This window comes from Berghia stephanieae, chromosome 5 (genome assembly GCF_034508935.2).
Source record: "Berghia stephanieae isolate SIO BIC M18660-M18661 chromosome 5, UCSD_Bste_1.3, whole genome shotgun sequence".
Classification (NCBI taxonomy): domain Eukaryota; kingdom Metazoa; phylum Mollusca; class Gastropoda; order Nudibranchia; family Aeolidiidae; genus Berghia; species Berghia stephanieae.
Window position 1 is genome coordinate 80,379,319 of NC_088364.1, and position 24,503 is coordinate 80,403,821.

The 24,503-nt window shown below is 34.4% G+C and overlaps 1 protein-coding gene across 6 annotated transcripts in view; it reads left to right on the forward strand.

Annotated features, from left to right (window-relative positions):
* LOC144973684 (katanin-interacting protein-like) overlaps positions 1–24,503 on the forward strand; it is a 45,332-nt gene that overhangs the window by 11,274 nt on the left and 9,555 nt on the right. The window contains exons 8-29 of one of the 6 annotated variants that reach the window (XM_078916468.1): positions 183–248; positions 655–687; positions 4,897–5,062; positions 6,213–6,353; positions 6,834–6,997; positions 7,993–8,180; positions 9,378–9,471; positions 10,304–10,510; positions 11,622–11,762; positions 12,026–12,569; positions 14,369–14,489; positions 14,787–15,062; positions 16,272–16,330; positions 17,460–17,568; positions 18,872–18,909; positions 19,470–19,616; positions 21,248–21,362; positions 22,097–22,241; positions 22,630–22,827; positions 23,281–23,418; positions 23,760–23,900; positions 24,111–24,231. In XM_078916468.1, coding sequence (XP_078772594.1) covers positions 183–248; positions 655–687; positions 4,897–5,062; positions 6,213–6,353; positions 6,834–6,997; positions 7,993–8,180; positions 9,378–9,471; positions 10,304–10,510; positions 11,622–11,762; positions 12,026–12,569; positions 14,369–14,489; positions 14,787–15,062; positions 16,272–16,330; positions 17,460–17,568; positions 18,872–18,909; positions 19,470–19,616; positions 21,248–21,362; positions 22,097–22,241; positions 22,630–22,827; positions 23,281–23,418; positions 23,760–23,900; positions 24,111–24,231 — 3,352 coding nt within the window. Of the gene's footprint in view, positions 1–182; positions 249–654; positions 688–4,896; positions 5,063–6,212; positions 6,354–6,833; positions 6,998–7,956; positions 8,181–9,377; positions 9,472–10,303; positions 10,511–11,621; positions 11,763–12,025; positions 12,570–14,368; positions 14,490–14,786; positions 15,063–16,271; positions 16,331–17,459; positions 17,569–18,871; positions 18,910–19,469; positions 19,617–21,247; positions 21,363–22,096; positions 22,242–22,629; positions 22,828–23,280; positions 23,419–23,759; positions 23,901–24,110; positions 24,232–24,503 lie in introns of all 6 variants that reach the window. The other 5 variants (XM_078916465.1, XM_078916466.1, XM_078916469.1 and 2 more) reach the window with 5 other exon arrangements.

Genomic DNA, 24,503 nt, shown 5'->3' on the forward strand with positions numbered 1-24,503 from the left:
AGAAAAATTGCTTTCATTATTTATTTTGAAAGTTATCTTCATTGTTATTCTTTTAAGAATCGATATCAGATGCGTTCTTTTCTCTCCCTTAATTTAGAGTTTTCTCAATAAATATCCATTTCAGAATTTAAATTTGAAAAAGTGTACTTCAAGTTTGTTTGACTGAGACCTTATCTTTTCAGACGCTTAGAGAAAGTTTACAAATGAACAAGTTCATCAGACAAAGTCTGGCAATGTGCGATGAATCGGTGAGTAAAAGTGTACATTGCTTATTTTGTCATCTTTTCTTTTTCCAAAAGCAAAATCTTCAATCAGTTTCTTGCATCCATTTATATTCATTCTAGAGTGCTTCATTGTATTAATCATTTGAAATATTACATCTATAATTTATTTAGTTATCATCATATATATATTTTTTTATTGCGATCAGTTTTTTGGGTTTTTATTTATTTATTTAAAAATTTTTTTTTTTTTTTTAATTTAGCAATATTGAACAATTGAATACTTGAAATATATAATTTTGGCACATTAAGTTTGGTTATTTTTATTCTGAAAACATATTTGATAAACTTTGTAATAGAGAAATGTGAAAAGCATCACATGTGATGAAAATAGAATCCAAATCGCATTTTTATTTTATTTCCAACAAACTAGGATATCGAGGAAGATCTAAGTTTGAGCGATGAGGTTTGATTTTGTTGCATGCAGCACTCTTATGCTCCATGTTGGTTCCTATCTTTCCAGCTTTGAATGTTTTAACATTTCATTATGTATTGTGTACATTTTAAAAACGCAACATTTAGCTTGTCTCAATTAGTTTTTAGCTGTTACAAAGAAGTGGCGAGCGATATCAACAGATGAAGGGAAGAGGGTGATGAATTCCAGGTATCAAAAATCACGCTCTCAAAAAACAACCAAAAAAACCTATTGTTTTACTGTATTTCCAGAAGTCTTGGCCTAGTTTTTCTTCACATAAAAGGTTATTAATGTTGCACTGAGATAAGCTTCCTGTTCTAAATCAATGGCACCTGCCTATCAACTGGCAGCAAATTTCATGCTTAGAAAAACTACACTCAACTTCATTTATAAAGATACTCCCAGAGTGACTTTGCTGATAATGTCTATCACAGTTGGTCAATGATTTCACATCTCTCTAGCATAATCTTGAAAGATTTAACTAAGATAAGTGGTTATGTCAAAGGACAGCTCAGCGAGTCATGCATAAATTTGATATATATAACTCCTTTTTACTGTGTTGTTGTGCTATTTGATGGAAGATATGTGTCTCTCATTATGAGTAAGGCAACAAAATAGTAATCATATGCTTCAGGTATGATGTGTATTTGACAATTTCAGGATCTGTTAGCAGCACGTCCACTCACCCCGATATGTTCAAAATGCATCCAAATTGGGCTTGCATGACAATGTATTTCATTTATAATATAAAGATCAAATCGGTGGTGATAACTTTTTAAATTCTGTTTTGATAACCGATTATTTATAATACAGTTTGTCAGTGGGTCATTTCAATTAGTCAGTATTTAATGTTCGTTTCCTGGTCAGAATCATTGCAGATATTGCTTTTCACCATTTTATGATAATTTTTCAAGTTGTAGTAAAAAAATTTATAATATAGAAATGTCTGTAAATGTAATTGAGAATTGGCTCCATATCATATGTAACATTGATTGCAGAAATTCTGGCATTAAGGATTTTTAAAACAAATTTATAATGTTGCATTTTTAAATGCGCACAGTGTCTTCAGAGTTTTTTTGTTTTTTTTTTCCTTTTTGTTTTTTGCGCCTCTCTCTATTTCATTATGTATTTCTTTTACTTCCATTCATTATAAAAATTTATAGTTATATTAAAAGGTCATTAGTGCATGTGATAAAATGCACATAATTTAATTGATTTAATTAAACTCCTTGTCAGTTTTCATGGAAGCATTTATAATTGTAATGTTGAAGTTGGCATATTACATGTTTTCTAGAAACCACCAAATTTTTTTTTCATAGTGATTGATCAGAAAGTGTTAACCGTATTCCATTATGCCTATATTCAGCCCCTGTGAAAGCATGGAAATATATTGTCAACTAATTATTTCCACTGATTAATTGGAAAAGAAAAGCTGATTATTGATACTTTTTCCCCTTTCTCTGACCATTTCAAACTTGTTGAGATTGCAGCGTTGTATCTGAAATCCAATCAAATGTAATTTGTTTTAATTTTTTATGTAAATTAGGAATGTTTTTGATTCAACTGCATTTTTGTTTGTTTCCAAGTTCCTTTGAACTCTTTAGTCTTGTATTGGGGCAAGACCTGTTTCAAACTAGGTTTGCACTAAACAGTCATGCTTCATCACCTTATGCAGCGCTTTAGGATTATTCATTTTAGGTAACTGAAATGATATTTTGTGATACATTATAATTCTATAATTGCCCGATAATTGTTGAGCTAATTATTGTTTAACGTATTGTAATTTGAAAATCGAGTCTACGTTTTAATACCCATCCAAGTGGAGCAGTTTATTTCATCGGAAAAGTAGAAAACGGTAGGGGCTGCCTGAAGCCGGTGATCGTGAAAATACTAACGAAAGAGTGAAAATGGAGAGGCTTCTTATGGGAACAAAACAGATAGAATAGATGGTTTTGTTTTGTTCCCATACGAAGCCTCTCTTTTTTCACTCTTTCGTTAGTTTATTTCATCCAAGTTTCATCATTACCTGCGTATGATCTTAATACATTTATATAGGGTAGGAGCCTTTGACTTCCCTTGTGTGTTGGAGAGGTCACTTGTTTTGTCTTCTCTTCCTTCTGTTTTTACTCCTACCCAATTAACTTTGTGTTATTTTTGTTGAAAAAAGCAACTTGTTTTCCCCATTCCCAGCCTTGTGTCTTTTTCTTGGATGATGTAATTTTTCAAAAGATGAAATACTTCTTGTAAATCATCTCTTTATATTATATGGTGTTGATAAATTCATGTTTCATTACAATCTGAGTGTGTACCCCTCTGAGCTGAAATTGTGTGCTTGTGTTTGGTTGGACTTAATATTGGTCTCAAAAGAGGCACACGATAGATAATGGATTGTTTGCTCTTCTTCGAATCTACATCTGTTGCATATTTGAAGGAGTTCCCTTTGTCTTATTTTTTTTGTTTATTGAAAAGAGCAGATAACTGTTTGTTGACATTCCTTTCATCTTCTTTGTTGCTGGCTCTGAAATGACACAAACGTTTGCGAGCAGTTTAAAACACATTTTAATAACAACAACAAACATGTGTTCCAAAAATCATTCTTTGAACTGTACATTTTTCTTGATAACATTATTTCAACAATTTTATTAGAGCAGATCTCAGATCCCTTTTGCTCAAATCAATTAAGACCCCAGACTTCAATTATTTTTTTTTTAACGAATTAACATTTGCAACGACACCTTGCATTCAACTAGATCTTGGAAGTTTTCCTCATTTCACTGCCTTTGTTAAATCTGAGGTCCAATGTATTCAAATGGACACTTGATTGTCATCTTTGAATGAAGAGGGCCCTGATTTTTAAAAAAATGTTTTTGTTAACATTCCAATTTCAGAATGTTCACTCAAACTATATATAACATTGTTAGAGAAAAATAATCTTATTTCAATGTAACAATTGACAAAATTAGGACTTTGCAGTTCATAAATAAATCAACTCACGTGGTTACTTACTTACATCATAGAGTATACTTAATATGATTTTTTTTATTAGGATGTATTATCTTTTTTCATGGCATTTGCTATAGTGATGCCATTTTCATGGCAAACCTTGATCCCCTCGCATGATGGACATTCTCTCGAAATTTTTATAAATTTACATCCTTTTTGTTTTTATTTGTATTTTTTTGTCCCTTGAACGTCAAGTTTGTTCATTTATGTTGTTCATGTCCACACAACATACTAGGTATGCCATGCTTGGTTTTTTACTCACACACATCAGAAGAGAAGAAACCAATTTATTTTTATGCACAAGTTGGCAGTCCCCCATTTTGTACAAATATTCTTACAATATTTTAAAAAATTGAGCTTGTATATAGCGAAATATCCACTAAACGTGCTTAAAGCGCTTTACAAGGGGTCCCTGGCCAACAGCAACATTTAACATGTAGGACGGGACATGACGCCTCTTAGGCGATATTACAGTTTTTTTCGGACTGAGACAATGTTGTAAATGGCTAGGTACTCATTTTACACCTGAGTACAGTGAGAGAATGTGAGTAAAGAATCTTTTCCAAGGACTCAACTATGCGCTGAGCGAGGCTCAAACCCATGATCTTCCGATTCGAAAGTAAGTGTCATACCACAAGACCACATAGCCGCACATCAGAAGAGAAGAAACTAAAGTTTGCTACCATTTTGTAATTCATTGAGTCATTCAAGGTGATCAATGCCAATTGACTTCTTTTGAATCAGGACACAGAACCAACTGGGCTATAGATGCCTCATTAGTTCTCTTTTGATAACAAACATAGACATAGTTTATCATACAATGTCATGCCATCCTAGAAGGTAAAGCATTCAGAAAATGGTTTGTTTCGGGTTGGTTGGACTCACCTAATTTTGTCTTTAGTTATAAATTCACTTTTGAAAAAAAAACAACTCATTAAATAAGAAGAAATCTTTCAAGTGGAGGATTTTTAGGGTATTGATCTTAGCATTCCGTTTGACATATACAAAAATCAATGTGATTATAAAGTTTTAATTTTAATTGACGTTGATTGCTTTTGAATTTTACACGAAAATTTTGAAATTAGTTTGTTTCACTATAACATTTAAGTATATGTAGTGAAATGTAAAATGTTTGTGTATGAATATAGTAACATATAATAATTGTTCCTTGATACATTATCAATTTTTTTTAAACAGGATAACTCAGACGGTGAGAGGGTATCGCCAATCGGTGAGGAGGAGATAGAAGAAATAATCTCTAGTGACGAGGGTGGAGGAGGCAAAGGAGATGACATCAAGCCTCTGACATACTTCAAACCAGGAGATACACTTGTCCTTGAATTCCAACCCCCTGCCAGTAAAAGTAAGTAACAATTGATATGACTATGTGGTCTAGTGGTATGACACTCACTTTCGGATCGGAAGGTCCTGGGTTTGAGTTTCGCTCGGCGCATAGTTGAGTCCTTGGAGAAGGCTCTTTACTCACATTCTCTCACCGTATTCAGGTGTAAAAAGAGTACCTGGCCGTTAACAGCTTTGTCTCTGTCCGAAAAAAAAATTAAAGTATTGCCTTAAAGGCGTCATGTCCCGTCCTACATGTTAAATGTTGGCCAGGGACCCCTTTTAAAGTGCTTTGAGCATGCTAAGTTGATATTGCGCTGTATAAAAGCTCAATTAATAATATGACTAGAATTAGAAAATAAGTGAAGTTCTGTTTCCTTCCCCATAAATCTTTGGATTCAAAATGGCTTATTTTCTTTAAATAATGTATTTTATCTTGTTGTTCACTATCGCTCGTTTTTGGGGGCTTTTTCTCATGCCATTGTTTCCATGTGAAACCATTCTGAAATGAATATCTCTCTTTCGCTCATATCATTATGACATATTTTTATATATGTGACCCTTCGCCTCAAAACGGTATTAAGTCGGGATGGCCAAGATATTGAAAATTGAATTTATAGCCAGAATTATCAGACTTGTATTGAGTTTGTATGTTTTATTGAGGAGAATGGATACCATATTTTAGGGTGCTAATGCCAACAATTTATATTTTTGACCAGTTTAACATATTATTCGGCTTTTAAGCATATGGTTCGTTCCAATATAATACCGTTTTGAGACGATGGGTCACATATGCTTTCATTCTGATGGGAAAAAAAAAGAATACTTTGTTGCTTTCAGGTGATACAGAGTATTAACAAAGTAGCCTCGTAATTAGAATTTATTTGACTGCACACTACATTATTTCCTGTAAAATCATGATCAACCCAGCAGTTTAATTTTTGGAATCAGTCTTAGTCATAACATCAGGTTTGCCGTACATTGAGCCAAAATTCTCACCTCTATATTGAATCATGCATTTGATGCTTTTTATCTCTTCATTTCATACTTGACGTGTTTTTGTAAACAACGGCAAATTAACTCCCCTCTCCACCTAATCTCCCCCCCCCCCCCCCCCCCCCCCCCCCCCGCCTTTCCCCCGCCCCCCTTTCCCAATTTTTAAAACAAATCAGAAAAAGTGGGTCAGGTTCTCAGTGCAGCAAGAAAACCTTCAGACTCTCTTTCTCCGACATCTGTCGCTTCATCATCATCTTCAAAAAGATCATCACCATCCCCAAGTCAGTTTGCTACAAAATCAACAGTTAATTCCAAAGGTAGGCAAAAATATTTAGTATTTATAATTAGAATTTGAGATCATTTTAATTGTGCTGATTTCCCCTCTTGATTGTAAGTATTTCATTTCTCAACCATCAAGTTTGTTTTGGAAGCCTCTTCATTTTTATGCATGCCACGTCTGTAAACGAATTTCCATTTTTTTGGATGAATAAAGTATATATTATTATTATTATTATCATTATTATTATTATTATTATTATTATTATTATTATTATTATTATTATTATTATTATTATTATTATTATTATTATTATTATTATTATTATTATTATTATTCTGTATTTTAAAGCCCCTTCATTGTTTATTTTAAAAAGAATAGCCTGTCCATGCTGTACAAATGCGTTTTATCATGTTATATACTTTTCATTATGCAATATTTGCAACACACTTAGTCACTTCTGATCATCTTGAGCTGTTAATGTTTCTACTTAATTTTTTTTTTTTTTTAAATATCATAGGTCCTATCAAAGCTATACGGCCAGTGTCTGCGAGTCGCAAAAGTTCTGATGCCAAAAAAGACTCCGATGCTGAAGCTAACGCTGTGTTGAAGGCCTTGCAAGAGGAGAATAAAAAAGCAGAACTTTTCTCCAAAGTCTCAAGTCGACCCCTACCCCAGCCTAAGGTATGACTTTTCTCCTCATTCCGGTCTTTAGATTTTCAGATTATAGTTATTTTAAAAATCAAACCATAGATAATCAGCCAGGGCAAGAGTTTTTACCTTGAATGTGGTTATTTGTGAGTTTATTTTTATTTGAGAGATGATATTTTTCTCTCTTGTAAGTCATTTATCTCTATGATTTTGCATAAAAAAACAGTCTCTAATTGTGGGGATTTTGGTACTGATGTCATTGCAAGACTTTTGGTGACCTCAGTTTTACGCACAAGTAGATTTTTTCTGGGATATATTTCTCATTCTTTCCTTCATCAAGTCCTCTTTGCGTGACTTTTTTCATAGGTGCATGTGATCCAATCGGGTTGCAGGCAGTGAAATTTAGAGTGACTAAACTACCTTCTATGTTGTATACAATCCTCCTTTCCTTGATTATAATGTTATGACCTTAAAGTATTGCACCAAGCATGTATCTTATATGTGACCCCTCGTCTCAAAACGGTATGTCGGGATGATTAAAATGCTGAATATTTAATTTATAGCCAGAAATTTCAACTTGGGTTGAGTTTGTTTGTTTTATGGAGGAGAATGAATATAATATTTTGGTGTGCTGAATTGCAATAATTTAGAATTTTGACCTGTTTATCTCTAATTTGACTTTTTAGCATCTGGTTCCACCCGACCTTATACCGCTTTGAGACAATGGGTCACATATGTGCATGGTGTTTTTAATGCCCCAAAATTGTTTGTAAAAGAAACAAAAAAAAAACAAACCCAACAAACAAAAGAAAGTCTTGGACCGAAAATCAAAACAGTATTTTACTGTTCTGAAACTCTGCATTTTTTTTTTTTATTGAGGGTCCATATGCTTGTAGAAACAACCACCTGATGAGGATTTGCCTTCCAAGGATTTGAAAAAATATAATTTTATATTCAAGGTTAGATATTGTGCATTTAATCATATCTTCCAGAGCACATCCAATCCTATTCACTCTTCCTCCTCTAAGGAGAAATTGTCAGCCCTCAGCCCAGTCAAGAGTAAGAATGACCCTCAGGTGGCCAATTCCAGCGGAGGTATGGGATCCCTTGTCAAATCCAGTGGCGGTGGTGGCCTTGGTGGTGGTGGAGATCATGGGGAACAACAGAATTCACACGTCGTCCAAGTGGTGGATAAAGTGATGAAGATGAATCCTCAGTAAGTCTTTTGTCTGTTTTTTTTTTTTGTTTTGTTTTTTTTTTATAATATCAAATTAAGAAATTAAGGAGCAAGCACCAGTATAAGATAAATATCTGAACAAGTGTGTATGAAAGGTCCCAGACAAAGCAAGAAAAAAAAGTACAAGAAAAAAACCATCCCAAAAAATCAGTCGACCTCGACTGGGGAACTAACTTCACACCGGTAATCAGAAAGTCTGAGGTTCGATCCCCAGTCGAGGTGACCGATTTTTTGGGATGATTTTTCTCTTCTATTTTTCTTTCTTGCTTTGTCTGGCACCTTTCATACACACTTGTTCAGATTTTTAAAAATATAAACATTTCTTTCTTAAGAGACGGTTGTTGAATGAGAAATATCTCTTATATGTGATGAATTATCACATAACTGTATTATTCAGATTTAATCAGACGTCGAAATCTTGATTGAAAAAGTTTTTAAAATATGAAATTGATTAGAAGTATGAAAGATATGTTTTTGTTTGTTTACTTTTTGTTGTTTTGTTTTTTTAGCAGTGTGAGAAACTATATTTATTCTCCCCAAAGAATCATATATACTTGGGCCAAGTCTTTATTTGACTATTAATTCAATTTCCAGCTTCTAAATCACCCAAACATAATACTTTTTTGAGATCACAGGTCACATAAATATGCGTGCGTTGTATGTAATGAAATGTTATGGGATAGAATCGTGACCAACGTTTTCTAATGATATGGTAATCGCAGAATGCAAGAGAAAAATGGCTTGATAATGGCTTGTTTAGCCACGTGCTATTGTTGTCTGACACTTGAACTGTGACCTGTAGGGCCCAGGGTCGTGTCCGATTGTGGCGAGTGAAAAGATGAGTCCTTAAAAAAAGGCTATTTACTTACATTTTCTCACCATATTCGGGTGTAAAATGGGTTACCTGGTCGGTAAAAAAAAATAATTGAAAATACGATTTAACAGGCTTTGAGAGTTGCCTCTTCAAGTGGATAACTATAAATGCTCAATTGTTTTATTGTTTATTTTTTAAATCTACTTTTTGTTTGTTTTGTTTTATTTGCATTCAGTTTGGAACTTACCTTGTACATAAGTAATAAATTAATGGAACTGTTGCATATTTAATCTATATAAATTTGTCACATATTTCTGTACATCATTACAGTCTATATGTGTTCCCCCTTTTTTATCCCTTAGTCAACAGAAACAGTTACTCCAGGTTTTGAATCACATTGACACCCAGCAAGATTCACCCTCTAAACAAGCCTTGGCACCAGTTGCTTCAAGCTGGGTATGGATATATTAGCATGTAGAACATTATAGATAGTATGCGCTTGGCTAAGAAACTCAAAACATTGCCATCCGGAAGTATAACCGACCAACACACAACATTGTGTAACCATGAACGTTTATAGTCTGGTTAATACAACTTTGTGAGAAATACTTATAAACACGGATGACAAAAAAACAATAACAAAGACCTGAGTGACGTCATCTTCATTCTACCTATAGGTTCTGTGAAGCTATGTCGGCATATTTTTGAAATTGACTTTTTTTCTTGTGGACAAAAAAAAGTATCACAGGCATGTTCTCTGAATAAACTTTCAAATATAAATTTGCAATAATACTTTGGTGTTGGAACATGCATATTGACTTTTTTTTTTCATAAACCTATGTTACTGTGTTTAAATTTTTTTCACTTCATATAACAACAAAATACAGCACGTTCATGGAATGTAGGTTTTGAGAGATTTTGAATCTCAAGCACTGTCCATGAAGTGAAATTATCTCTATTACATTAAGCTGTTATTAAAATGTGTATGTTTGTGCCAGTGATATTTTCTTTTGCAGTGGTTGTGTGTTGGACCCACGATCTCCAGTAGTCGGTGAGAGAGAGAGCTCTAGTAATGAATGACCTGAGTTGGATACAAATTTTTTTGGGTTCGTGGATAGCTCATATGGTAGCGTCACACCCTCACCGGCTAGGCGGGGTTGGCATACCAATAAGGTCGCAGGTTCAAACCTCATCACCGCCGCGAAAATTTTAAAAAATTCTCTATTGTCTTCTGGCACTTTCTTACTTACTCATCTCTTGTTATTTTATTTTGAATAATTTCATCTAGTCATCCAAAGCTCCAGTAACCGATCGCCTTGAAGTGACCTTAGAAATCCTATCCAATTGGGGCCATTCGTCACTGGTTGGCTTAACAGAGCTCCAGTTTTTTAATCCATCCGGATGTCTAGTGCCTATCCAACCCTCTGACGTCACTGTCCATGGAGCAAGGGGGGCGAACAACAACGTTGATGTCCTTTTTAATGGGAAATCTAAGGTTAAAACATTTTTACTTGTTGACAATAAGTGGAATTTTTCTACTTAAAACACGATTTTCTGATAACCGACAATATCGAAATAATAAAATAAAAATAAATTCCCTTTATTCATTCCTAAGGGGAAATTTTTCTTTAGGATCTATTCCAAGGGAAGACTGGAATAACCCAGGCGTCAGTCGCAGTGCAGCCAGCAAAATAAGCTAAGGCTAGATGACTTGCTCAAGGCCACACAACGCAGAGGGTAGTCGAACTCGTTACTTTTCGGGTACGAAGCAAAGACCAAACCACTGAGCCATGTTGTCCCAACAGATCAAACACAACATATAGGGAACATAGCTTTTTTATCAAGAGCCAGAAGAAATAGTGAGTCATGAACAGTTCCTGACACGTACAACATGACGCATGGCTTGTCACCATTGGCTACCCAAATTACGAAGAAGAAAAAGAACCGATGTTAACATTCAGTTCTCATAAAGACGTCAGATAAATGTGTATTTGAAAATTTCCCCATATCGTACTAGTAGAAAGTACTTGATCTTAGTTGGTTTTTATGGGATTCTATTTTTCTTTTTATCTTACTTTTTTTTTTTTAGGGATATTTTTGAAATGCTATATATATATGAAAAGGAAACAGTTTTTTTTTTTTTGTTTGTTTGTTTGTTTTTGTAATATTTAGTTATTTATTACTTAAATGAGGTGAGAGGAAAAAAGAAGGGGGAGGGGGTTAAATTTTAATATAATTGATGACATAATTGTAAACCCATAGTATTGCCCAATTCGCAAAAAGCCTTTAAAGTCAAATTGAAAATTAACATTTATTTTAAAAGTCTTAAGATGCATATAGATAGTATGCGCTTGGCTAAGAAGCTCACAACATTGCCATCCAGAAGTATAACGGACCAACACACAAAACGCAGTGTAACCTTGAACTTTTATAGTCTGTATAATACATTTCAATGAGAATTACTCATAAACTTGGATGGCAAAAAACAACATTCTATCTATACAATTATGGACTGGCCTGTTGTTTTTTTAAATTGGTTTCTGTCAGTGTCCATTATACAAGTACTTACTTACCCTTACATATATTTGTTTTGCTCTGCGTTACAGACAACAAAGGAGCGTAACATGTGGAGCTGTCGGTTTGATGGCCGACCTGTGGAATTTTCCATCCTCATAATCAACCCCACTCCTGGCAAAGCTTTCTCTCTTGGAGCTGCTAAAATATGGAACTGGAATAACAAGATTAGTGTATGTTTTTGTTGTTATTATTTGAGGGGGGGGGGTTAAATTTTTAATACGTTTTTTCACTTTAAGTCTAGATATTTTGTTAAGCACGAACAATTTTCATATTAATCTGTTGGATAGTATGTTTCATCGAATTTTAATCTATATAAATCTGTATAAATGCATTATGTTGTACTTCAACTGACCATTAAGTTTGATTTTTCACTTTTCTTCGTTATATTGTTAAAGTGACATAGTTTTATATCTCTGTCATTTCCTCTACCCAGAATCTGGACATTGGTGTCCGACAGGTTCGGATATTCTTCGGTGGAGAGCTATTATTTTCTGGAGAGGTGGATAAGGGCTGCGGGAACCAAGTCTTTGACTACAGTAAACACATCGTTTTTTCAACCCCAAACTCTCAGCAACATTCCTCCTCTGGAACGAAATCCAAGAAAGGACACAGTTCCAGCACAAACAGCAAATCAGCAACTGAAGCCAAGTTAAAGGGTTCTTCCTCGCCAACAAAGAACGTCTCTCCCCCTGTTAGGGGTGATAATACTAGTGCCAGTACTTCAGGGAGTCACCATACATTCCAAAATATATCAAGGTCTCCGCAGTCTTCGGCGTCTTCTTCAGGATCCCATCATTCATTATCTAGAGTCAGGACGGCTAGTGAGGAGAGAGCATCAGAGGAGAAGAAAGAGAGAAGTGGTAGCAAGGATAGGTCGGAGACGAGGACTTTGATGCGACCAACCATTTTAAAGAGGAGAGGGTCGGGAGGTGGCAGCTCTGGCTTTTCTAGTCCTGAAGTGGAATCAAAATCGGGAGGTATGATGGGATTTTTGTTGTTGTTGTTGTTGTTCTTCTTCTTCTTCTTCTTCTTCTTCTTATTATTATTATTATTATTATTATTATTATTATTATTATTATTATTATTATTATTATTATTATTATTATTATTATTATTATTATTATTATTTTTTTTGTTTTTTTTTTTGTTTTTTTTTTATTTTTTTTTTTTATAATTTTTTTTTTTTTTTTTTTTGACTATTATTGTTATTATTATTATTATTGTTATTATTATTATTATTATTATTATTATTATTATTATTATTATTATTATTATTATTATTATTATTATTATTATTATTATTATTATTAATATTATTATTATTTGATATAGCGCCAGTATCCACAGATAGTGCTCAGAGGTGCTTTACAATAGTTTTTTTTTGGTATCACACGTGTTCATTCACTCGACTACAAAATCGATTGTTAAGTTTGCTATGCTTTTATAAATAATTTCTCTTTTGAGCTTTTATATAGCGCAATATCCACTAAACATGCTCAAAGCGCTCAAGGGGTCCCTGGCCAACAGCAACTTAACATGTAGGACGAGACATGACGGCTGTTAGGCGATATTACAATTTTTTTCGGACAGAGACAACACTGTTAACAGCCAGGTACTCATTTTACACCGGTGAGAGAATGTGAGTAAAGACCCAAGGACTCAACTATGCGCTGAGCAAGGCTCGAACACAGGACCTTCCGATCCGAAAGCGAGTGTCATACCACCAGACCACATAGCTAGCAAAATTGACTACAACTTTTCTTTGACGTGATGTGTTTCGAAATCCCTGCTTTTTCCCATAATTACATGGATTAAGTTAGGTAGTCTGAAAGGAGGTGTAGAAATGATGTGTGCGACCTGAGGCATTTAAAGAATTCTATTTTCAAAGCACAATAGAGCTATCGTGGTAGACAGATATATAAACATTGATACAATTTTGACTGGGGGGCAGCACGGCTCAGCGGTACGTTCTTTGTTTTGTGCCCAAAAGGTACAGAGTTCAATCACCCTGCCCTGTGTGGCCTTGAGCAAGTCACCTCGCCCTAGCTCGATTTGCGGCGCTGCACTGCGGCTGACGCCTGGGTTATTCCAGTCTTCCCTTGGAATAGATCCTAGAGACAAATTTCCCCTATGGGATGAATAAAGGGAATTTTATTATTTTTATTTATTGGGGTTTTTTTTTGGTTAGTCTTCATGACCCTCAGAGAGATATAATACCAACTCGTTTTGATTCACGTCTAGACTAGAAAGATATGGCGGATCAAGAAGGTTAAAAGAGAAAACATTAAGTTTTCTAATTGGCTACAAATAAAGAACATTGTAATAGTAATAATAATTTATTAGCAATGTTTTTTTTCTGTGATGGTGCTTGTGCTTGTTTAATATCTGTCTTTAAGATCTTCGGGTTAAAATTGTTTGACTTGAAATTAAAACAAATTTTTAATCAACCCATCAACACCAAACATATATCAGACCGCCAAAATACCCAAACAGTACACAATAGAGACATGCTTATTTCACCTTTCTCAAGAACCCACACATACAAAAATTTTTCTACGACAAACATAAGCATTTGGATTGTCCCACTATCTGATATAAATTCCAAAAAGAAGCCTGGAAACATTTAGGGCAAAGATACAACTTTGAAATGTGTTAATGTTTAAATGTTTATCTACTTGTTCGTGTATTTTAAAAGATTAAAACATATATTTTAAAAGATTAAAACTCTTCCCTTTCCTTTTTATATTTAATTTTTTGGTTATTCTGCTTGCCACAGATGTTTCAAGTATGCCAGAGAAGATGCGAGCTCAAACTCCAATGAAGACTAAGCGTGTTGCAGCAAGACTAAATGGAAAGTCTTCGGAAACAGAAAACTCAGGAAAATCGAATGGAGATAGGTTTGTCTCTCCTTTGATCAATTCATAACTAGATATCACCTTGTGATTAGACCTAAATAGGTTCACCCAGAAGTTCTCTACTTCATGTTTTTTTTGTTTTTTTTAAATTTATATTGTTTGCCATATTGATGAACAAGTTTATTTTCTTTTAACCTTATGCATTCCATCTCTTTGGTAAATTTGATAAATCACTAAGTATGGATTTAAAATGTACTAATAATTGTCCTTTGTCAACATTTTCTTTTTCCTTGATATTTACAGCTATGTTGTAAAACGGCTTTGGTTGTCTTATTTCAGTTATGAATCCAAGCCACCTCTACCCCGTGGTCCAACTAACTCTCATGATAAATCAGTAAACCGATCGTCATCTACATCCCGACCCCTAGACAAGTCTGGGGCCAGGAATGCTGCAGTCACTCCCAAGTCCTCCAAGTCGGAGCCACACATTTCTCCACGTGCAAACTCTGTATCTCCCCATAGATCTGTCAAAGACTCGCAGCAGCACAAGAAAGGAGAAGGGAAGGGTGACCTGGACGAGTCCTTGGTTGACAAGATGAAATCCCTTACTACAAAGTAAGTTACAAAAGAGTATAACAAGAACAAATTTGCTTTAGTTATATGAGCTTTCAAAGAAAATCTACTCTTCAACACAATCATAAGTTAGTAGGAAAGTGCCATAAGACAACAGAGAATAAAAACTTTGTGGCAGTGATGGGGGCTCGACACCGTGACCTTACTGGTACGACTACTCTGCCTGGCGGGGGAGAAAAAGAGGCAGTACCTTTAAAGATAATCCTTTCTCTTTAAGTGATTGGTTGAAATCTCTTTAGGGAATGCATGATGTTTCTGCTGGATCTGCACCAGTCCATGCCTTTGGTGCCTCCTCTATACTCCCTTATCGGTTGTCCTTTTTATGTGGTCATGTTTATTTTATCTGTCTGGAATGCGGCTATGTGGTCTAGTGGTATGACACTCGCTTTCGGATTGGAAGGTCCTGGGTTCGAGCCACGCTCGGTGCATAGTTGAGTCCTTGGAAAAGACTCTTTACTCACATTCTCTCACCTCACTCAGGTGTAAAATGAGTACCTGGCTGTATACAGCGTTGTCTCTGTCCGAAAAAATTGTAATATCGCCTAACAGGCGTCATGTCTCGTCCTACATGTTAATTGTTGCTGTTGGCCCAGACCCCTTGTAAAGCGCCTTGAGCACATTTAGTGGATATTGCACTATATAAAAGCTCAAAGAGACTTTGGGTCAGCGTAAAGTAATTTACTGACAGGGATGGCTGTTTTTTGTTTGTTTTTTTGCAATAGACGGCTTTTGTTTCCTTGTAAAGTTTACCTCTGTATTGTATTATATAGTTGATATATTTTTGTTATCGATTGAGTGTAGCCCTTTTGTTTTACATTTTCTTGGATGCTTTGTGCCGTATATAATCTAAATAGTTCTTTTTTACCCTGGTGTAGAGACCTAAAAGTATAAAACCTTCTAAAAATGTCTAGGGTTTATTGGATTTGTTTTAATTTCTTTATGCTTTGTCATATTGATTGTGTTTGAAGAGTAGACTTTCTTTGAAAGCTTATTATATGACTAACGCAAAAATGTAATTAATGTGTAAATTTGTGTTATCGCCATAAGTGTGATATTTTCTATTTCGTGTATTCCAAAATTTATTTGATATCAAGGCTAATATTAAAGATAAAAAGTTTATTGGCTGTGAGTTGTAAGGAGCATTATGTGCAATGATTCATCAATCCATCTTCATTTTTTTTTTAATTACAGGGAAAGTAAAAGAAAGAAAGATTTTCCTAAGTGGCTCAAAGGAGGAGACACAGCTGAAGGTATTGTATTGATTTTGTTTGTAACCTTACTTACATTTGGGCTTTCTATAAGGATCATACGCTGAGGCCACAATATAAAATTTTTTTTTCTTAATTTGAGCTTTGATATAGTGCAATATCCATTAAACATGCTCAAAGCGCTTTACAGGGGGTCCGTGACCAACAGCAACATTTAACATGTAGGATGGGACATGACGCCTGTTAGACGATATTACAATTTTTTCGGACGGAGACAACGTTGTTAACAGCCAGATACTCATTTTACACCTGAGTACGGTGAGAAAATGTGAGTAAAGAGCCTTCTCCAAGGACTCAACTATGCGCCGAGCGAGGCTCGAACCCAGGACCTTATGATCCGAAAGCGAGTGTCATACCACTAGACCACATAGCCGCATATACCCACTCTTACAGTCTTTTACTAGTTTTGCCTGGTTCTTCCTTGTCAATAGCTCAGTTGGTAGAGTGCTCGCTTACAATAAAAGAGATCGATCTCGGGTTCAGTCGAAATTTTTTTCTAACCACCCCGTCCACCCAGCAGTGATTGGGTAGCTGGATTTGCTAGATCTAGTGAAAAGTACTATGTTGAGACAGACTAGCATCCTATCTTAAGGGTAGCATGCAATTGCTATTGTCCATTTCACTCTATATAAACTGGGATAAACTTTGGCCCCCTGGGGGTCAACAGCTCTGAAGGACTAGTTTGTTTGTTTTTTTTGCTCTTTCAGAGATTAAAAGAATTGATTTACCATCTCCTATATCTCTCTCTCTACTGTTATCATAATTTTATTTTCCTTTTTGCTCTAATATTGTTCCAACACATTTATGGTGAAGATTAACGATTTTACTAACAAAGGACAAGTAAAAAACTTTTTTTTTGAAGGGAAGTTGGTAACACCTGTTTTTCAGCGTCAAAGACGTTTGTAAAAATTTGAAATTTCGCTTGTGGACAAGAAACCGTTTTATTGTTTGATTAAAAAGCAACATAAAATATAAACTGTACAAGAAATGTCATTTTCTCAAAGATATTATCACCTTATACCCCCGCTCCTTCACCAAAAAAAATAAATAAATAAATAAAATTGGTGTTGTGTGATTTGATTTTCTTTTTTTTTTTTATTTAATTTCGTAGCAGATAACAATGATGCAAATAAATCAAATAAAACTGGAGGAAAACTCAAAGAAGACACGGATATACAAAAGCAGCTGGACATGGAGTTTGAAGAGTTTTCAACTGCTGGGTAAGAGGTTTATATATATAAAGTTGTATAATATTAGTTGTTGTTCGGAATATTTTAACATTGGAAGATTGAAATGAATGTCATAAATTTATTGAGCCATAAATAATTTTTTCGAACTAGAATTTATATCTATAATTCCTGCTACTACCAGTACTACTACTACTACTACTACTACTACTACTACTACTACTACTACTACTACTACTACTACTACTACTACTACTACTACTACTACTACTACTACTACTCTACTACTACTACTACCTACTACTACTACTAACTACTACTACTACTACTACTACTACTACTACTACTACTACTACTACTACTACTACTACTACTACTACTACTACTACTACTACTACTACTACTACTACTACTACTACTACAAACTACTACTATACTACTACTACTACTACTACTACTACTACTACTACTACTACTACTACTACTACTACTACTACTACTACTACTACTACTACTACTACTACTACTACTACTACTACTACTACTACTACTACTACTACTACTACTACTACTACTACTACTAACTACTACTACTACTACTACTACTACTACTACCTACTACTACTACTACTACTACTACTACTACTACTACTACTACTACTACTACTACTACTACTACTACTACTACTATACTACTATACTACTACTACTACTACTACTACTACTACTACTACTACTACTACTACTACTACATACTACTACTACTACTACTACTACTACTACTACTACTACTACTACTACTACTACTACATACTACTACTACTACTACTACTACTACTACTACTACTACTACTACTACTACTACTACTACTACTACTACTACTACTACTACTACTACTACTACAAACTACTACTACTACTACTATACTACTACTACTACTACTACTACTACTACTACTACTACTACTACTACTACTACTACTACTACTACTACTACTACTACTACTACTACTACTACTACTACTACTACTACTACTACTACTACTACTACTACTACTACTACTACTACTACTACTACTACTACTACTACTAATACATCTACAACAACCGCTTCTATTACTATTATAAAAAGAGTACTTAATCACAATAATATGCTATGTTTTGTATGTTCTGTGTCAAAGTGTTTTAAATTATGTCATACAAAATGGATAATATTAAAGGCTCACACATCCCACGTCCAACACACGCCCTCGCATACAACAGAGTCATCAATTTGATATAGGTCCAAAAGAAAAAGAAATATCCGTAATCATCATTGTATTTGTCTTGCTTTCAGGAGTGACAAGAAAAAAGAGGAAGATTCCCATCAACAAGGTAAGAGTCTTTTTATCCTTTAATTCTCTCCTTACTGGCCATTTTCAGGATTTTCCCCACAACTTTACACCCAAAGTAAGAGTCTTTTTATCTATTAATTCTCTCCTTACCAGCCATTTTCAGGATTTTCCCCAAATTTTTACACCAAAGTAACACAAAAAAAGATTTTTTTTATCATTCAAACACAATTGCAGTAAGTTCTTCCGATGCATATTTTCTTTAGCAAAACATGCTCTACAACACACTGTTCATTTTCTTTAAATTGTATGATGTACAAAAGAAATTTGAATAAGAAAAATGTTGGTTGTATCGTAACGAATGTGACGATTTTCCTATAGTTGGTAAGGAGAGGGATAACATAAGTGAAAAGAATATCAGAAACATAGCATAGCATTACTTATTTCCCTGTAATTTTAAAGAAATGTTTATTTTTATGAATTATTTTATTTTTATTTCATAAATCACTCTGTCTTTTCTAATATTGTGCCATGATTTTGATATTGGAGAGTGACATTAATTGCTGTTAATTGTATTTCTCAATTAAAAAAAAAATTGTTTAGAAGCTAAAGATCAAGTAACTCCGATGAAGAAAATAGAGAAGTCAAGAGCCAAGTGGAGAAAGAAAGAAGAAGACTTAGAAGAAACTTGGGGGTCGCTGTCTTTTTTCAACAAGTCACAGCGAGGAAGACTGTCCATAGATATGCAAGGTTGGAATAGTTATCATTAGCCACCTATATTAATCTAAATTTTAAAAATTTTAAATTGTGCTTTATATAGCGCAATATCCACTAAATGTGCTCAAAGCGCTTTACAAGGGGTTCCTGGTCAACAGCAACATTTAACATGTAGGACGGAACATGCCGCCTGTTAGGCGATATTACCATTTTTCAGACAAAGACACCGCTGTTAACAGCCAGTTACTCATTTTACACCTGATAACGGTGAGAGAATGTGAGTAAAGAGTATTTTCCAAGGACTCAACTATGTGCGAGCACAAGGCTCGAACCCAGGACCTTCCGATCCAAAAGCTAGTGTCATACCACTAGACCACATAGCCGTACTAAATGTGCCAGTGCATGACGTAATCAGTCGGAAGGTGAACATTCTGGATTTGCATTTTTTTTTGGTAGCATTTTCTGAGAGCATATGCTCCCCAGATCAATTTTAAACTTGATTTGAAGTAAATCGGGTGATTTTTCATGAAGTTATGGTCAGATATATGGGAAAGGTATCCAGCAACTTTTATCAAATTTTATACTTTTTTTCAACTTGACTAATTGTAAAAAAATATTTAGAAGTGAAATTAAGCTTTGATATTTCCCGAGGATGTACAAAAATGGTTGATTTAATAATTTATGACAAGAACTCATTTTTGATAAATTTCTAACTAAACTTGGCAATATCTCAGTTCAAAGCTTTTCACCATCCGACTGATTATGTCATTCACTATAGCAAATGTTGATCAAATTTTACTTACATTTTTTTAAATTTACCATCCGAGCTCATTTTACAGCCTTATTAGTTGTCGAAATTCCTTATCCTTTCCTATTATTATACTCTTTAAAAAGAAAATTGTTTTTTTCAAAATATAGTGGAGAAGCATTACATCTTAAAATAAAGCAGTCAATTATAGCATTAAATCAAATCACTCTTTGTATTTTACTTACATATTTTAAAATTGTGAGAGACAAAATCCGGCCAATGACAATGTATTACTATAAATTCTAAATCACACTCTTTCTCAATGGCGTTATAAGATACCGTTGCCTAGACATTCCATGAAGGAATATAGATAATCTATCAAACCGGATGTCTGATGTCAACAGGAGTCACCCATGTTGTCCATGTGAGCAAATCGGGGGTTAATTGTCTTGCCCAAGGAAAAAAATGAAAGTTTCTTCCGGATTACAGTGCAATGTCTTAACTACTCAGCCCATGTAAATACCCAAAGTTTAATATATCCTTAACCATCAATATCCTGATAATATTCTGCAATTTTATTCGTCTCCTTTGTCCCTCATTGGTCACTTAGCTTTCTTGTTTTCTTTTAAACACGGATTGTCTCATGTCTTTATGTCGGGGGGGGGGGGGGGCAGCGTGGTTCAGCAATACGGTCTTTGCTTCGTCCCCGAAAGGTACCGAGTTCGATCACCCACCGCCGCGCTGTGTGGCCTTGAGCAAGTCACCTCGTCCTAGCTCAATGTGCGGTGCTGCACTGCGGTTGACGCCTGGATTATTCCAGTCTTCCCTTGGAATTGACCCTAGAGAAAAATTTCCCCTATGGGATGAATGAAGGGAATTTATTCTTTTATTTATTTTTTTTATGATTTGTATTCAGATGATGTCATGGACCAATACCTGTCCTCATCCCCTACGAAGGAGACATCACCGGAGAAAGATAAAAAGAACGATGTACCCAAGTTGCCAATAGCAGATGATCCTTGGTCTGATGAGTAAGAAGTTTTTTTTCTTTTCTTTTTCTATCTTTGAGGATACCTAAATATATTGAATTGTCGTGGATAGAGTTCCTTCCCTCTAGGGTGGAGAAATGTTAGGCAATGGGTTAACACTTTTCTTATATACAGTGTAGGGAGAATGTCTTAATGAATTTAGCTTTGAACTATTTTCTTTCCAGTCAGTATAATAAATTCTTAATGACACAATAAGTCACGTTTAACATGGATAATCTTATTTTTTAATTTATTATATATTTTTTAATTTTTTTAGCTGTCTTCACTTTATAAGTTTGTTTCATAATCTTTCATCAGCCAGTCTTCAAAAAAACACATTATTGTATCACAATGGATAAAGCTTGAGCTTTTATATAGCGCAATATCCACTAAACGTGCTGAAAGCGCTTTACAAGGGGTCCCTGTCCAACAGCAACATGTAACATGTAGAACGAGACATGACGCTGGTTAGGCGATATTACAAATTATTTTTCCCAACAAAGACAACTCTGTTAATGGCCAGGTACAATGAGAGAATGTGAGTAAAGAGCCTTTTCCAAGGACTCAACTATGCGCCGAGCGAGGCTCAAACTCAGGACCTTGTTGCAAAATTTATTTTACACTCAATATGTGATGCTAAATATGCAAGTCAAAAGCAGCTGATAAAGGCAGCCAAAACAATGATGTAGACACTTTTACTTTTAATCGGAAATTGCCATTTTTCTAACACTTTCCAGGGAGGATGACTTCACAATCCCAGAATTGCCTTATGGACGTGAACTCGTCATCAATATCAAATCCACGTGGGGAGATCACCATTATGTTGGTCTTACTGGAATTCAGCTTTTCTCATCTAATGGTGAACCTGTATCAATAACAAAAGTAAGTATGATTGATACCGTAGTTTTGAAGTTATTTTCTCCTTACTTATCACTAGCGTAGGATATTTCTCTTAACTGAGTTCCTCTTCAGGTAATGATTTGAATACAACATTATTACTGACTGTTTTATGTCTAACAATTAAATTCTGGTATACAGTTTAAATTCAATCCACATCATTACTACCAGTGCATACGTAGATGGGTAGTTTTTTGTTTCTAAGTATTCATTTTTCTTACTGAAATATAAAGAAGATTTAAATTAATAGACCGCTATTTAATATTTTATCTTTCATAATTTTTATACTTCTTACGAATTACAATCTAAATCATCCAATTTTAATTTGTTTTTATCATCCCTTTCTTTACTCTCCCCCTATTCTCTTTTCTAGATTTGGGCCAATCCTAGTGATATCAATGAACTACCCGAGTACAAATGCGACCCTCGAGTTGTAACCAATGTCATTGACAACGTCAACAGAACTCGGGACGATGTACACATGTGGCTTGCCCCATTCACGTCGGGCAACAATCATTATGTTTACTTGACTTTTGCCACACCTTGCAAATTGGCTCTCATGAGAGTTTGGGTAAGTTGTAATATTATTTGATTCCCTTTCAGTTTATTTAGGCAGGATTTTATACTAACCTCATTTTATTTTCAATTAATTAATCTTAGCTTTGTTGATTTTGAAAGGTTTTTAATGCTTAATGAACCATTGCCATACCTGACAAATTAGTTCTCATAAAAGTTTGAGTTAGTCTTAATTTGTTTATTGACAGCATTTGAAAACTAATGAAATGTAAGTGTTTTTTCCATAATTTTATCCATAATCAATCAGCTTAAGCTTTATTGCTTGATTTCATGAGGAACTGCACAAAGGCAACGAAGTGACATGTTTTTGCTTCAAACTCATTGTCTTCAACAAATGGCTATGAATTGAACTGATTGCAGAGGGAAATTTAATGACAATTATGTCCTTATGACTTAACAGTCTTATATAATCATGAGTTTTATTTTAATGTCATGTTTCTTACAACAGAATTACAACAAGTCTCGGATCCACTCTTTCCGAGGTGCTAAAGATGTTGTGATCTCATTGGATGGAACAGTTGTTTTCAAGGGAGAGATTGCCAGGGCTTGTGGGGGCATAGAAGGAGGTACAGAGGCCTTTGGAGACGTAAGTAGTCAGTCTTTAGTTTGAACTATTTGTTTAGTGTCTGTTAATAGGAACGCATCTGTTATCTAGTTTTTGGTTTTTGTTACATTGGATGAGTTGATTATCACCCCTTAACAAATGAATTATTGAAAAGTCTTTCTGCATCTGGTCATATTCAAAGGATCATTATTTTTTTATATAATAAACATTTACAAATATCATTTCTGAATTTCATAAATATACTGCTGGCAATTCTTGAAGTTGATAAGAACATGTGATTCATCAGAAGGAATACATTTGCCAATTTTTAGGCAATCAATATTTTTTTCATTTTGCCTATTTCTACATAATTCCAAAACCAGACGATTTTATTTACTATGGACGAGGACATTTTGGAGGCTGTGTCTAAGAATGATGACGCCTTTGAAGGAGAGATGCCTGAAGACGATGCTGATGACACCGTGCCATTTGAGAGACCGAGCACAGCAGATGCTGAAGATGATGTGAGTTTTGAATATTTTTCAAATGTTAATTGAAAATTTCACAAATGACTTTCCTTTTTTTTTTTCATATTGATTTGCCAAATTTTGATCCATAACTATATGTTGAAATTCCATCCATTTAAAAAGGAGTACATCTTAAAAGTAAAAGGAGTTATTGTTATCTTCACATTGATATTATCTTTGACTTTATTTTCTAATTTTATTCAAAAGACTCGGCCTTTTACAAGAGCTGCTGGGAAAATTTCACAGGAGAAAACCAGATCTGTGACGCCTCCACCAACGACGAGCTTCGTCACGTATGCTGGAGACATCCTGGTCTATAAAGCTACAAGTAAGTTTTACATGCAATATTAACACGTGAATTTGATAGAAATAAGAAAAGATATTAATCAAATCACAATGATAATTGAATTTAGATCACATGACATAATCCGAAACATAGAGAACATTTTCTTATTAGATAATTATTTATTGATCTCTTGAAGTTAGGGCTCTGTTGTGAAGATTTGGAAAAATGAGATAATCATAAATATTATGACTGTGGGATCATGGAATTCCTTGTATTCATCCCCAAGGGGGACATTATTTTTAGAATCTTTTCTG